This window comes from Callorhinus ursinus, unplaced genomic scaffold (assembly GCF_003265705.2).
Source record: "Callorhinus ursinus isolate GAN/ISIS: 27379988/994484 unplaced genomic scaffold, GSC_fseal_2.0 scaffold5, whole genome shotgun sequence".
In the NCBI taxonomy this organism is placed as follows: Eukaryota; Metazoa; Chordata; class Mammalia; order Carnivora; family Otariidae; genus Callorhinus; species Callorhinus ursinus.
The window spans coordinates 44,334,424-44,351,262 of NW_027397067.1; the positions used below are offsets into that span (position 1 = coordinate 44,334,424).

At 35.4% G+C, this 16,839-nt stretch overlaps 1 protein-coding gene across 8 annotated transcripts in view; it reads left to right on the top strand.

The window, feature by feature from the left end:
* Positions 1-16,839, top strand: part of MTDH (metadherin) — a 58,630-nt gene that overhangs the window by 13,389 nt on the left and 28,402 nt on the right. For 4 of the 8 annotated variants that reach the window (XM_025870879.2, XM_025870884.2, XM_025870885.2 and 1 more), the window contains exons 3-5: positions 13,247-13,331; positions 14,054-14,230; positions 15,641-15,706. In XM_025870879.2, the coding sequence (XP_025726664.1) occupies positions 13,247-13,331; positions 14,054-14,230; positions 15,641-15,706 (328 nt within the window). The remainder of the gene's footprint in view (positions 1-13,246; positions 13,332-14,053; positions 14,231-15,640; positions 15,707-16,839) is intronic. The other 4 variants (XM_025870880.2, XM_025870886.2, XM_073893009.1 and 1 more) reach the window with 1 other exon arrangement.

Below are 16,839 nucleotides of genomic sequence, written 5' to 3' on the forward strand. Positions count from 1 at the left end.
GACAGTTTGACTTTGTTTAACAAAAGAGAATGTTCTATATTCAGGTCATTATTAAAAGGTTTGGATGTGCACTCTTAAGTTTTCAAATAAGACAATCTGTCATACCCCATAAATGGTACATTCCTGGGATTTTATTCATTTTTCAATTTTCAGTGTTAGAACTGACCCAGTTTTTATTTGATTTAATTTAGTTTGTAAGTAGGCAAAATGTAAAAAACTGTTAACAGTGGGTTGTTCTGCTGTGGGAGAGTGACTTTTCATTTAAGTCCTTTTGGTACATTAAATACTTGTTCCCCCCTCCCCCTTTAAAACCCTACACATGCATAACTTCTTTTCAAGAAAGACAGACAAAACAAAAAATAACCAGAGGTAGGTAAGTGGGTTTCTAGGAACCAGAATGCAACAGCTCCAGTCCTACAGAATAGTAGTATGAAATGGTTGCTACTACAGTTTCTGAATGCTTGCAACTTCAAAATGTCTTTGAAGAACCGGCAAGATCAATTCTCCCCCTGTAACCCAATGAAATTGGTCTAGGGCCACGACAGTTGCAGGTGGGATGGCTTAAAATGAAGGCTAGTTGTGGGAAAGAGTTAACTTTATGCCTGATTTTGCCTTTGGCAGAAAAATAAATAGTAAATGACTTGTATTAGCAAATAAGGATACAATTTCGGGATTGTGAGTTTACAGAATAAATAGTTTATATGTCTAATAATGGATTTATACTTCTTTCATCTAAAGTTTCCTTATTTCTGGGCTTTCCACTAGTGAGCATTTTATGCTTGTTCTTGCTTCCAGTTCCTGAATTATCCTATAAAATTTGTAGTTGGAATAATTGATGAACTACCATTCATTTCTGATTGATGAATTATATAGATTGGGTGCGTGAGGATGTAAAACTACAGTTTAGAGTTTATAATCATTCTGAAATTTCTGATAGAAAATAGTTGTAATTGACATTTGCTAAGTATCCATAATATGGCAGGCACTGTGCAAGGTGAGGTGTGTGTATACGTGTGAATATATTTACATATATCTAGGAGAGACAAGTTGCTGAGTACCTACTGGGTATACTTTTAAGACTTTATAGAATATTTATATGTTCTTTATTTGTGCTCACAAGAGCACTGAGGAGGTGGTATTATACCTGTCTTACAAATAAGAAACCTGAGGCATAATTTATCACAGCTACTAAAAGTAGTCAGTTCTATCCCAGACCCATCTGACTTCAAAGTCTGTGCTTTTTACTGCTCTGTATGATTTCTGATCCTTTCATAAACTCTACAAGGCAAATAGTAAGAGCCCCATTGTACCGATAAGGGCTCTGAGGCACAGAGGGATTTTGCAGTTTCACTCATTTCATAGATTGCTGAAGTAGGATTCGAATCCAGCTCACTCTGGTGCCAAAGCCCGTGCACTTGTTAATCACTTGATGGTACCGCCTCCTTTCAGTTGCTGTTGATTTTAAGGACAAAGCTTCTGCCTTTGGTTTGCTGCCTATTTGATTTGACTTTTTGCATAGTGGTAAATGCTGCAACTCATGGCTAGTGTTTCTTTTTGCCATCTGCGTCTTGAATTTATGCTTTTTAACCTGGTACCAGTCCAAGAGACCTCGTTTCAGTTAATTTTTTACGCTCTTGCACTGTGTATGTTTTTGTGCGTTTTAAATATGTGTTATTTTAAGACTTTTTATTACTTTTTTTGTAAAGATGCTTATCGTAGATCTACTTAGAAACCTTAAGACACATTATTGTCCGTTTTCCTCTCAGAGCCACATCTTGGCCACTTTGAGAAGTACAGGTTGCCTATAGAATAATTGCAGTCTTAAGCTGTGATACTGAATACCTTGCCCTGTCACTTGAGTAAACCTCACAGAGAAAAACATTGTCTAAAAACCATGTTTGACAAGAGTTACAGATCTTGGGTCTATAAAGCAAGTTAAACTACCATAGTTGTCTAGGTCTTTATTTGGCTGTGAAGGTCAGTGCTTCATTGATACTGGTCTCTAGCAGAGTCCACAAGGACCATTAGCTAGGCTGAATGCATTGTGCTGTTAGATGCTGAAGGGAATAAGAAGAATGGAAGATGTACTTAGCCCTCAGAGAGATTGCAGTCTAGTTAAGGAAGTGCAAGCACAAGAGAAGATACCAGGTAACAAGGCTTTGAGTGCCAGATATTCAGAAGAGTAAGATTATCTATTCTATTTGGGTGGGCAGAAAAGATTGACTTAGTAGGACTCTTAAGGATGGGGATGGTATTTCAGTAACTAGAAGTGAGGAGGCCAATTCTGGCAGGTGAGAGAAACAAATGAACACAATCAGACATTATGCATCTGAAGCAAAAAAGCACATTCAGACATACTCAACGGAAAGCCCTAGACAAGTTTGACTGGTCACAGTGGGGTTGGGGGTATGATAAAAATAGGTATGTTCAGCTGGCAGCAACATTTATGAAAACAAATCAGGTTTGCATCAATGATTATATGAGGGTCTGAATTAAAACAGAAGTGTAAAGATCATTAGAGAAACAAGAGAAAAATGTATGAAATTTGGTCACTGTCAGGTTGTTCAGGATGAAGTCAGTGGTGTCCTGAAATACTAATATCACTCATGATAAGTATTAATAAGCTCTTACATTTTTATGATGCTACAGTAATACAAATATTTTCACATCTCTTGACCCTGATGAATAACTCTTGGTTGGGGAAGGAGGGGAGTATAATCATTTTTTTCAAATCCAGCTCATTAAAAAGAGTTTAGTGGATTGCCCAATATCACATAGCTAGTAAATAATGATCCCTCAATTTTGCGGGGGCACCATTTCTCAAAGTGTGGTTTGTGGACCCCTGGGAAAGGGCCTCGGGGACCTTTTGTTGGGTCCAGCTGTTTTCATAACAACAAGAGACATTTGCCTTTCTCAGTGTGTTGATATTTGCATTAATGGTACAGAAGCAATAGCAGGTAAAACTGCTGACCTCCCTAGCACAAATCATGACTGTGACACCAGACTACTAGTAGCTGTATTCTTTATTGCAATCCACTCACAATTAACAAGAAAAAGAATGCCAGTTTCACTTAAGAGTGTCCTTAAGCTGTGAAAATGATCGTTATTAGTTTTATTAAATCGTGACCTTTGAACACAGGCTTTTTAATTATTTTGTATGATGAAATGGGAACTATATATACGGTGTGCTGTGTAGTGAAGAACAGTGGTTGTCTTGAGGAAAAACACCAGTACAGTTGAATTACAGTCCTGACTAGCCCCCACTTTGTTCATGTTGCTCCATTTTAACATGAAAGAAGAGCTGATAGATAGGCCATGGTGATTTAGACTTGGGTATTTGCAGACATTTTCTCAAAAATAGTCAAGATGATCCTGTCACGTCAAGGAAAACAACATTTAGTATTTATTGCAAATGATACAATGATTTGTTTCCAAGTGAAAATTAGAAATTTAGAAAATTTGTATCTGCTGCCATGAGCTTGACAGCATCTCAGAGCTTAAAGAACTTCTGATGAGATCAATTGTGATATTAACAATTGTGACTTTTAAAAATACGGTATACAATGGAATATTTTAACATTTTAGAAGATGTGTGTGACTCACTGAACTGGTATTTTCCAAATGACCAATGCTTGCACGTTACAAAATCAGGAAAGTGTAAAAGATTCATTCAAAGTACAGGATAGACCAATAGAGTATGGGAAAGTTCGTCGATACAGATTTCATGTTGCAACAGTTTTTAAGAAACTACCACTTGACAAGTTTTGGCGTAATATTTTTTTCCTTCCTCTGCTTAAAACTTCACAACTTGCCATTGCTCTTATGCCACAGGCTTGAACATAACCACTCAAGTCTCTCTTCCTATCCCTGACCCTCCCTGAGCCCAAACACATTGGTTTTCTGTCTTCCTTTTTTATTAAACAGCTTTATTTTGAGATATACTGTAAAATTTATTTTGTTAAAGTATATGATTTCAGTGTATCTGCAGAGTCATAGTGTAGTTTTTGAACGTTTTCCTCTTCCCAAGAAGAAGTCTTGTGCCCATTACCAGTCATGCCCCATTTTCCCCTCTTTTCCTCTCAGTCCCAGCCCCTGTCAACCACTAATCTTTGGTGTAATATCAAAGAAGAATGCAATTATCTGAAAAAACTATTAAGACAGTCCTTTTTCCAGTTACATATGTATGTGTACGTAGCCAGGTTTTCTTCATCTGCTTCAAATAGTGTGTCACACAGTACAATTAAATGCAAAAGCAGGTATGCAGGCTTTTATGAAGCCAGACACTAAAGATATTTGCAAAATGTAAAGCATACCACTCTTCTCACTAAAATGTTTTTTGTTGTTGTGGAAAATATAGTTCATATAGGTGTAATTATACAATATGTAATTAGTCTATTTTTTGAAATTGATATATATCTAAATAATATCTTAATTTTAATTTATAATATGGTAGATATCGGTAGGTATAATCCATGTAAACAAAGGCTCTTTGACATCCTCAGTCTGTTTTAAGAGTAATCCTATATCCAGGAAGTTTGAGAACCACCACTCTAGGAGTAATCAGTGTTTAGAAGACCAAAGACAAATTTACTCCAAGGCATCATAGATTTTAAGCAAGTGTAAGGTATAGCAGCTCTTAGCAAAACAGAGAACACCTGCGTGCCCAGTGATCTTACATGCATTTGTGTTTTACCTTCCATAATACATCGTAGAAACTAATTTAAAACCAGGGACTGGAAAACCATGACCTATTTGCCATGTCTAGCTCTCTGCCTATTTTTGAAAGTGAGTTGGAATGCAGCCACACTTACTTATTTATTGTCTATGGCTGCTTTTGTACTCCCAACAGCAAAGTTGAGTGGTTGCAACAGAGGCCTTATAGTCTGCAAAGCCTAAAATATTTACTGTCTGACTTCATTTTTTTTTTTTTTTTTTTTTGCTGAAACCCTGTTTTAAACTCCAATATAGTCTTTTGGATTCATTAAAATGTTTTTATCTGGAGTGCTTTGAGTCTGACTGTGTAGGTCTTAGATTCTTGACCTTTCGGGCTCCTTGGGCCACAAAATCTATAGCTTCATGAGTCTTGGGTTCCCATCCAAGGAATTAGTTTTCAGTGTCCCCTTTAAGGTAAACACTATTTTCTATAAAAGAGGGTATATCTTACTAGAGAAACGTCATTTCTGCTCCTAGAATTTTCTGTCTAAATTCTGACAAATGCAGAAATGAGACCAGAACCAGGACTTCCACCCGAGCCCATCCTTTTTCCATGATGCTGTAGTTGTATGAAGCAGGAGGGGATCGAAATACGGTGAAATAATGAATTTGGTTTTAAACATACTAAGATTGAGGTAAAAATGGGGTCTCCAAGTGGAATTAATTTATTAGGCTATTGGAAATGTGAGAACCATATCTGGGAAAGAGTTCAGGGCTAGATAAAAAGAGTTCTTAAGGAAGGTTTCTTGTAATTTTTTTAAGATTCTGGGTTGATAGCCATGCTACTTATGTGGTGTACCATAATTCATGAGCTCATACTAAACGTATTTAAATAATTTAATGGCTTGGATGATGGATCAAGTATACAAATAGGATAGCCCAGAGGTTTTATTTTGGGGACAGTGAGAGTTGGGCAGACAGGGCTATATGTAATGCAGTCTACTTTTAGGCCCTTCCATTGATTAACCAAATATTAATTGAATACCTTCTATCTGCAAGGTACATTATTCTAGGCACTAGGGATATAATAGTTAATAAAACAGGATAAAATGGGAGCGAGGGGACAACTGAAAACAAGCAAATATATTCTCCCGTGTCAGATGGTGGTAAGTGCTGTGAAAGAAAATATAACTAATTAGGGTAAGGAGAAAGAGGTAAAGTTTAAGTTGTGGGCACTTCCCTGCACCTGCAATCCTGCTCCTCCCTTGCATTCAGGAAAATGCATCAGGATAGTAATGAGTAGAATAGTCTGGGCTCTAGTTTGAATTACACCGCCTCTGCCAGCCCCCACCACTACCACCTGCAGAGAAGGGGGAACATCAGTTGCAAGTCTCTCTACTTTTAAAAAGGTTTATGACACTTATTATAATTAACCTCATCCTAATATTGTGTCACCAAATTACTAAGATTAAGAATTGCTGGTATAGAAAAATAATGGAAGTAATATACTCTTTGGACCATCCATCCTTTGCCATTTAACCATGCCCAGCTTGTTTACATGTTTGAGACAAGTGAGAAAAATAGTGCTAAATGTGGAGCAATGTAAAATAAGGACTTGCCGTATTTGTTTAGGCAGGAAGCGGATGAGATTGATTTAAAGCAATAGTTTTCAGATTTTCCAAGTGGCAGTTGATTTCACCAACTAACAGATTTTAATTTTGTCAGGTATGTACATTTTTAAAACCACTGTCACCATTATAAAAAAAAAAAGGAATTTTGACACAGTGGAAAGAGAAAGAACAAAAATCTCAGAAAACGGAATAGTTTTTGCCATGAATTAGTGGAAAATCTTACATACTAGCCACTCATCTGCAGACAAAAGCGTCATAGTATCCACTTCTAACCTCTAGGAAATACTCAGCATTCCTCTTTTTCAGCTTCCATTTCCTTTATCACTCCTAACTTTACCAACAGTGGCTTTAGATAATTATAGGGCTTTAAATATCAGTTATGTCAGTTCACCAAAATTTTAAGGACCGGTATTTCCCAAAAAAGACAATTAACAAATTGAGTAAGGATTACATTTAGAATCTGGCTGCCTACCTTGGTGCAAATAACTAATTGCAAAATAAAGTATCCTCTAACTTAAAACTTGTACAGTATCTCTCTTAATGATAGTTTTTGACTCCATATGAATATTTAATTAGACTCCCTAAAATTGAGCACTCCTCTGCCCCCCCCCCTTTTTTTAAAATACTTCATAATTCCTTAAAATCTGCTAAGAAGCAGCCATTTCGGTAGATCTACTTTTGCTGCCAACATACACCTTTTGCTGCTCTAATAAGTGTTGTCACTTATTTTTGGGTGTTGTCTAACACTAGGAATATTCATTCATGTTAGGAAGTTAAAGGTAGAGGCTGAGCTTATTTATGGAAGTCACTTTAGTGTCTTTTTTTGATAACTCAGCTTATAATTTTTTGATATTTTAAGTTCTGTGAATTCAAAAGCATATTACTTGTAGTCCTAGAACTGCTTCAGCATGTGCTTTTTAAGGCCATTGTCTCCAGACTGGAGTACACGGGAGCATCCACTGGGATGAAGGAAGAGAATATTGGGCTTTCTATTTATACTTAGTTTTTTATTAAAACAAATTAAGCTTTATTCATTTCAATATATGATGTCATTGGCATCCTCATTTGGAATATTAGAGGGTAGTAAGACACTACACAGGCCAGATCCTAAGAAGAATGGGAAGCTACAATGGAAAGACTGCCCTCATTGGTTCTTTTCTCATAACATATTTTGACAGATTGCAATTGATGTGTGCTCAACTCTGTGGGTTTCTTGATTGTGTTATCCAGTTTAAACTAGACTAACCTTTAGTGAACAGGCTAGGAAGCTGCCAACTGTAGATGATAATAATGCAAATAAACAGAAAAATAGAGTGGGCACTGCTATTCCTACTAAGACCTCTGTCAATCACATCATCATGAGGTTAAGATGATTTAATCAGACCTGATAAGAAATTGGTCACAAAAAATTGGAATCATCAAGGAAGATTTGTGAAACAGAAATATATTCCTACTTCTGGCAAGAAACCTTGCCCATTTATACTGTGACTTAAGATTTTAGCTAATGATATTCTGAAACTGTCTCAAATCAGCAGGATATCTAAGCATTCAGAATGTGAAGATTGGCCTTTGCAGTTTTTTTTTTAAAGGTGATTTATTTATGCAGTACCCAATAGTACAGAATTTTACTAAATATAATTATGAATGCTTAGAAGCCACTCTTGAGGTTTCTTATTTAAGGGGAAAGACGTGGGGAAACACTGGTTCTTTCTGCCATGGTAAAATCGCAAAAAACAATATGACAATCAACCAGAACACATTCTTTCATCAGCATATACTGTTGGGTGCAGCATAAAAACATTGTTGATGAATTAAGTAAATCAGTAGCAGAGCAGATTGCAAATTGGAAAAATGTACAGATGATTCTGACATTACACTTGGGGAACTTGGTATATTCTATTTCAATAATGAAATGCATAAAGAACTAGTTTTGTGAGCAACTAAAGATAAAAAAAAATACCTACAAAGATACATTCTCAAGAATAGATCACTTAATTTAATTTTTTTGGTGTGGAAAAACTAAATAAAAGCCACTGATGGAGGGCCCATGTGAACTGGAATTTAATTTAAAAAAATAAAATTTGGGGAATAGGGAGATGAAGTTATAGAGATAGCACCGTGCACAAAAGTCATTCACTACATTATTTCTAGAAATCTGTGGTGGCAAAAAAGGTATAAAGCCAGACTGTAAACTGGAAGACGAGGCCTTTAATTTATAGTAAGGGCAAGGTGGGAATCATCATCTTCTATTCTACAAAAAAGAGATTCATTGATTATATTTGTCAAAATACTTATAAAAGCTGACCACCTTAAAAAGCGAGCCAGACATTTTTCTTTTACTAATATGTTTCTTTTACTAATATGTTTTTCAAATATGTTGATCTTTTTTATAATGACAGATTATACTTAGCAGATCTTTTTGGGAAAAATTTGTACTTAATCTGTCCCGTCAATGTTAAGGAAACTTTAACAAGATGTGTCAGAAAGTAGCTGGTGTTTTGTTTTGTTTTGTTTTGTTTTGTAAGAAACTCATGCAATGGAGAGTATATTCTGAGAAGTTTACATCATTGTGTGATTTTATTAAAAATTATTTGTTGTGAAAATTATCATATCTGCATAATTTAATAGCTTGGGAGCAGTTTTCTAACAGAAAAATAGCGTAGCAGCCCAGGTTCTGGAGCATGCTTATCAAATCCAGCTCTGGCACTTAATAATTATTTGATCTTCGGGTTGGTTACTTAACCACTTGGTGCCTCCCTTCTCTTATCTGTAAAGTGGAAATAATAGCATCTGCCTCATAGAGCTATTTTGAGAGTTAACTGGGTTAATTAGAAAGGTCTATAAGTGATAGCAATTACAACCAGCTTTTTTTAATTTAAGTGTTTTTAGTGAATCCATTTTTTAAAAATGCCAAAATATTTTCTCTGTGTACATGCATCCTTGGTGTCTCTTTGTATGTCATAATCCCTCCTTTTAAGAACACCAGTCAGATTGGGTTGGGGCTTACCCTAATGGCCTCATGTTATTTACCTATTTAAAGACCTTGTTTCTAAATAGAGCCACAATCTTAGTATTGGCGGTTAGGGCTTCATTATATGTTTGGGGGGTGGGTGGGAGCACAATTCAGTCTGTAACACTGAGTTCAGAATGTTCTATATAACTGAATGAATTGAGTTGAATGAAATTATGTGGAATTGTTTTTTTGTAAGAAACATTTAACCATACCCTTAGAGTGCAATAACAAGATGTAATACATCAAGTCCAATATGTAACTTTAGGATTACGGTGGTATGTACTTTTGCCATCAGAAGGTATTTTAAAGTATTTAGAAAAAAATGTCATAGATCTGGGAGGGTATTATAGCCTTACTTTATATCATTTATGGTATGAATTTATTTTAAAAAATCATTATGACCCATTTTAATTTTTATGATATTGTCATAAAGAAACAGTAAAAGTTTGTTCTATTGCTATTTAAAGCATCCTGAAAGCTAATGATACAATGACAAATGTTGTAAAGATTTATATTACTCTTATATTCCAATTAGTAGAAATATTAAATAAGTTTTCTCTTTTGTGCACACACTGATGGCTAGGGAGAGGCAATTACCCAGAAACAGGCAACGTGTCTGGATAAAACAATTAAAGTTAATAAAAAAGAAAGGTTGAAAAAAAAAAATGCCAAAATAAAGTAAAACCATCAGATTCAATTGCAGGAACACCTGGTGTTGAGGAAGACTAAATTTTATTAGTTATATTTCCACAAAAACTTTTGCCGACATAGAGGATGAGGTGGAAGAATTAATGTCATGTTTTAGTAAGCATGGCCTTCATTTAAATGGATCTCTGTACCTTTGTCAGGTATGATAGTTTTTTAATATTGAAAGTATTAAAATGCATGCATTTAGGAGATTATTCAGAAATAATGAAGCGTATTCAGTCCTGTTGCTCTCGTGTTTTACACATGTATACATCATCAGTAGTAGGATATGTGTAAAATTTACAAGTAAGTGTTTTGGAGTGTATGTCTAGCACTTTGTAGGTATTTAATAAGTCTTGATTGCATGATGACCAGCCATTCAAGGGAGGCTAAGGCTAGCTCCATGGTAGAGTCTGACAATGAACTGGGGGAAAGAACTGTGGTAACAAGGGAGCTAGAACTTTGTATTTGCAGTTTTCCTTCAAAAGTGTTAACTGTAGTGGAGCTGCCCAGAAGTAAGGTGTTTCTCTGAAGAGGATGACTGGGGCAAATAGCATGTGTGCATATTCATTTTAATGCTTTTTATAATATGTTATTAAGGCTCATCTGGGTAAGCATGATTTTTTGGTTAGTTACTTTTAAAGGTAACTAAAACAAGACCTAAGCCAAGATAGTTGTCTTTATTTTTCTGCAGATTTTATTTTAGTGACAGATCACAGTATTTCAGTGTGAATGTAATTTCAATCCTTTTTTCATAGTTGCTTTCCTTGAAAGAGTCTTATTTATGTATACCGTTTCGTAGTTAGCAATCCGCTTTCACATCTTACTTAATCCTTAAAAGACCGTATGTGAGGTTAGGAATTTTTGTCCTATATGGCAGTTGGGGAAAAGGGTTTAGAGCGATTTAGCCCAAAATCACATACCTAATACATGATTAAATTTGTATTTAGACTTAAATGTAGAGAGACAGAATAGCAGAGTATTTGTGAGGGCAGGATCTAGAGTCGGAACTGAATTTTAGCTCATTTTACCACTTAATAACCCTATGATCTCAGGCAATTTATATAATCTATGGCCTCAGTTCTCGTATCTATAAAATGGGGGTACTTTAGTTAGTTCCTGTAGGTCTGTACTGTCCAATGTGGTAGCTACTTACATGGCTATTGGGCACTCTTTCTCATACTATGCTATTAATAGTTTCTTATATTAATTACATTTTGAAATAGTATTTTGAACGTGTTTATTTACATATATTATTAAAATTAATGTTACCTATTTCTTTTAATCTTTTAACCTGTGTGCTAGGAAATTTTAAATTACTAACATGGCTTGCATTATATTTCTATTGGACAGTGCTGCTCTAGACCAGAGGTTGGCAAACTCTGGCCCCCGAAATCCAACCAGGTGCCTATTTTTGTAAATAAAATTTTGTTGGAACACAGTCATGCCCATTTAATTACATATTGTATATGGCTACTTCCATGCTATAATAGCAGAGTTGTACAATTGCTACATGTAGAGATACATATGACTTGCACAGCCTAAAATATTTACTGTTTGATCCTTTATGGAAAAAGTTTGCTGACCCCTATTTTAGACTGTAATTGAAAAGTGCTCAAGGTATTGTGTGTACTTGAGAGTGGATATGAGAGACAGACAGACAGAAAGTGGCCTGGTGGTGGACGCCAATGGGAAGAGGGTAGTGGGGAGTGACTAATACTAGGTACCAGCTTTCTTTTTCGGGATGATGAAATCATTCTGGAATTAGATAATGGTGGTAATTGTACAACCTCGAGTATACTAAAAACCACCGAATTGTACACTTTTTTTTTTAAAGATTTATTTATTTATTTATTTGAAAGAGAGAGAGAAAGAGAGAGAGCACATGAGAGGGGGGAGGGTCAGAGGGAGAAGCATACTCCCTGCTGAGCAGGGAGCCCGATGCGGGACTTGATCCTGGGACTCCAGGATCATGACCTGAGCTGAAGGCAGTCGCTTAACCAACTGAGCCACCCAGGCGCCCCTGAATTGTACACTTAAGGATAAATATTATGGTATGTAGATGATGCCTCTTTTTTGTAAAGTTTTTATAAAGTGGATATGAGCCTGGTTTGGTAGGTGTAATAAAGCAGTACGCGAGACGTGATACATGTTCATGAGAACATGCAAAGAAACAAGTACAGATCAACTATGGGAAATAAAAAAACATTGTTTTGAATAGTTTGTGTTTACTCCTTTTGTCAAAGAATTCTTAATCACTCTTAAGAGCTGTCATTCATTACTTACTATCCTTTACTGCTTTACCCATGAAAAAGGCTTACTATCAAGATACAGTCTTTTTGGCTGTAAACTTAATTTTAAGATAGTGTACAATAATACATATGTGTAGCCAATCTCAATAAATAGTTAAATGAGTGAATACAAATTATAAATAAAATCACTATTTCATGAACGTTAGTACTCTTCTTGAAGCACTAATCTATAGGAATCATGGCTTTATGAGGTTTTAATGAGCTTTTGAGAAGAGAAAATATTAGCGGAAGGGAATTGGAAGGCTATTTCAGAATATCCTTACCTTCTCTGTGTGTAGATATTTTTTCTTTAATGAATTACTAAATGCTAAACATCTACCATATACGAATCCTAGGTATTTTCACATTGCTCTGAAACCGACAAAATATTATCTACTTTGTACAGTTGACTCACTAATTTGCTATACAGTAGGGTATTCCAGCAATGTGTTTTACGAAATCCAAAAACCAATAATCAGTGCATCATTTTCTTTCTGAACATTAGCAGTAGGTTTTTATTTTATTGTTCTGAACACATATTATAGTACCTTATTTATGATGTAAGTTAGGGTAGCATGTTTCTAAGGGCACAGACTTTGGAACCAGATAGACCTATTTCCTAATTTTACTCTACCATTTACTAGCTCTTAATGTGACCCCAGACAGCCTATTTAATATTTAACAGCTCTAAGTCTCCATTTCCTCATCTCTAAAATGGGAATAATACCTTCTCTAGTGATTTTTTTTTTTTTTTAGGGAATAAAGAAGAAAATGAGTGCAAAGTACTTAGCATAGAGTAATCACTCAATAAATGTTAACCTCATATTATTATTGCCATTTAATGTTAAGTTTTTTAATCAAACATTAAATTTTTTGCTTGTCAGCATCATACATTTCATTATGTATCTTACTGACTCCTACCTTTTCAAAAACATAATGAAATATTAAGTAACATTCTATTTTACTTTCAGTCAAAGAAAAATAAGAAGAAATCAAAGTCAGATGCTAAAGCAGTGCAAAACAGTTCACGCCATGATGGAAAGGAAGTTGATGAAGGTACTTGAGCAAGTGAAAGGACTATAGAAAAATTTTTAATCCTTTTTTACCATGGTGCATTATATAAAAGCTGCATTTGTGTTGCTTAATCTTGTATCTAGCTTTTCTTTTAATAATTACAGATTTTAATGTACAGATCTGTGACATTGTTAGAAAACAGTTTTTTGTTTTTTTTTTACTCTAAGTTATAAGAATCTAATAGTGCTTTTCCTGAAGGGAACCACTTTGAGATTTAAGGTCTAGCTCAGTATCTTGAGCAATTGTTTTGTCTTTGTTTCTTAGAAATATGATTTGGACTTTTCCCCTTTTGTTCTCAAATACACTGTCCCTAGAAGGCTGTGTACAAAATTCTTGAGGAAGCCCTTTATTGTCATCACCAAATAAACCCATTTATGAGTAATTATTTATAACACTCTGAATTCTCTGCAGCGGGATAAAAAGATCTACAGGATGACTTATAGTTATCATTTTTCCTAAATCATAGGTGACAGTTGATAAAAATTACCAGAATAAATAATAATGGCCGTTAGCTGCTAAAACAACATATTGGGATTAGAATAAATTCTTAGGATAAATTAATATAATCAGTACCCTGGGTTTTTAGTTTACTCTCTTAATTTATCATGATATCTTATGTGCCCTGCCTCATTTCCCCCCTCAGAACTACAACGTTTTGTTTTCCCCTTTACTGAATAACACTTTTTTTTCTGGGGCTATGTCAGGAGCCTGGGAAACTAAAATTAGTCACAGAGAGAAACGACAGCAGCGTAAACGTGATAAGGTGCAGACTGATTCTGGTTCATTGGATTCAACTATCCCTGGGATAGAAAATACCATCACAGTTCCCACCGAGCAACTTACAACTGCATCATTTCCTGTTGGTTCCAAGAAGAATAAAGGTATATTAGTGGAACATAAGAGTCATACATCAAATCCAGCTCCTTTTAATCAGATGTACAAAATATCATTATGTCAAAATTTGACTATTTTGAACTGCTTACATCATTGTGCTGATATACCCTTCTTCGTGAGAGCACTGTGGACCACATATTGGTTTACCTGATGACTAGCAGTGTTACTTGTTACGTACCGCCTAATGAATGGCCTGCTAAATTAAAATTGCCTTTCTGCCTTGAGTCACATGAGAAAATGATGTTGCCTTTTTTTCTTGTGTGCATTGCTTTGCTGCAACTCTCTTACATCTCCATTTCTTAGAGTGGACAAGACATTTATTAAATAAAATTATTTGTCACTCTTCTGCATGTTGGATGCTTTCATTCCAAGATGAAGCAAGCATGATCTGGATAGTGCAGGCTCTGTCTGGACTTCTTATCACCCTAACTTTTTGAGAATGCCATAGGTGTTTGATAAAGCTAGACTGAAACTTCAGAGGTTGTTGAGCTGGTACTCTTCCCAAGTATTTCAAGTGCTCACACGATCCAGTACTGATGGCTTCTTAAAGCTCTTTACATTGCCATCATTTTTACCCTGAAGACATCAGTCTGCAGAGTGATAGTATTCAACTTGGGCATTGACTTTTCTTCACCTTTTTATTAATTGCCTCCTCACCCTGCATTTGTCTCCAGACCACTTTCTTAGCCTTGGTATATTTTACTTTTTTGCTTGATGACTTGCTGGAATGTATTGCTTTGGTACAGCAATGACTTCTATTTATGCATTTTCGCTGTTACATATTAGCCATGCCTTAGAGCTCCTTTGTGTTGGGGACCCTTTTTCACTGTCTTGTGCATGCCTCCCTTGCTAGCACAATCCTGTGTCTGCTGGCTTTTTGATACATTGTAATCATTAAATGCCTTTTAGTGTCAGAGAAATGGTATCTTTGTTATAATATGTATTCGTACCTCTTGCCATATTTCCTAAGTCCTGGTCCCAAATACTGGCAGTGTTCTTCTTAAGTTGGATGTGTTTGCTTCCAGGATTATTGAAAAGGCAGCTGGTATTGTTGAGAGGTGGCAAAGTTGAATCCAATTACAGAGCCCCAGTTCTCCAGTTCCTACTTCAAAGAATCTCATAAGCATTACAGAACAGCAGACTCTACATATACTTAAGCGATTTTCTAGTTCCTATATTGCCATTTTAGTTGACTAAGAATATGGTATAGAACTCAGTTCCTTAAGGATATGTCAAGTGTGTTGTGAGTAAAACTCTTCTCCAGTATAAGAATTTAGTACTTGAAGAAACAATTTATTAAAAATAATAAGTGAAAACTAATTTCTTTGTTAACTCCTAATTTAATGTGCATAGTGGCCTATTTAGTATTAAATAAATTTTATTTCTATTTCAACCAGGTGATTCTCATCTAAATGTTCAAGTTAGCAACTTTAAGTCTGGAAAAGGAGATTCTACACTTCAGGGTGAGAGAAATTACGTGTAACTTAAATTGAAGGCCCATCAAAATAGAAACTTATATACATGTCTGTTTCCTCACATGAATGATACAGAAGGAAAAAAAGGCTTAGAAATGATTTTTAATTACTAAAGTAACATAATCACAATCCAGAGATTTTGGAAAATGGATAAAAAGAAAAATCATTCCCACTTCCTAACAGTCTTTGGTATGTTCTAGTTGTTTCTCCCTCTCCCCATATGTAAAAACATTTTTTTAGTAATAGTTTACATGCGATTTTTATTCTTGCTTGCATTGTGTAAGCCAATAGAGAAAAGAAAGATTTGGGGTGGTGGAGGACTTGGTTTTAATATAGGCATATATGGGATAAAAGACTTTACCCCTGTTTATTAAAAAAAAAAAAAAACCTTAATACCTATAATCGTTTAAATTGCTTCCTTAACAATATCAAATATTTTACAATAAATGGACTACAGTCTGAAGTTATACTGTGCTTCACAATTAGAAAATATATTTTATTTACTTGTTTATGATAAAGATTGAATTAAGTAGAGGGATATACCTTACCTGCAAACTAAAAGTGTGGTAGTAAAATATAAACTCAGAAATGAAAAGCACCTTCTTGTTTCAGGCTTGTTTTAACCCTGTCAGCTTCCTTCATTCCCATGGTTCTCAATCCTGGCTACACATTACAGTCATCGAGGAAGCTTAGAAAAACAACACACACACATATGTACATATACCTGCATGCAAATATTCTGATTTTATTTTATTTTATTTTTATTTTCTTTTTTTTTTTTTTTAAAGATTTTATTTATTTATTTATTCATGAGAGCCAGAGAGAGAGAGAGAGAGAGAGAGGCAGAGGGAGAAGCAGGCTCCCAAGGAGCAGGGAGCCCGATGCGGGACTCGATCCCAGGACCCTGGGATCATGACCTGAGCCGAAGGCAGACGCTTAACCATCTGAGCCACCCAGGCGCCCCTTTATTTTTATTTTCTTAAATAATCTCTGTGCCCAACATGGGTCTCAAACCCACCACCCCAAGATTAAAAGTTACATGCTCTTCCAACTTGAGCCAGCCAGGCACCCCTAGAGATTCTGATTTTAATTAGTCTGGCCTGAGGCTCCAGTGTCTAAAG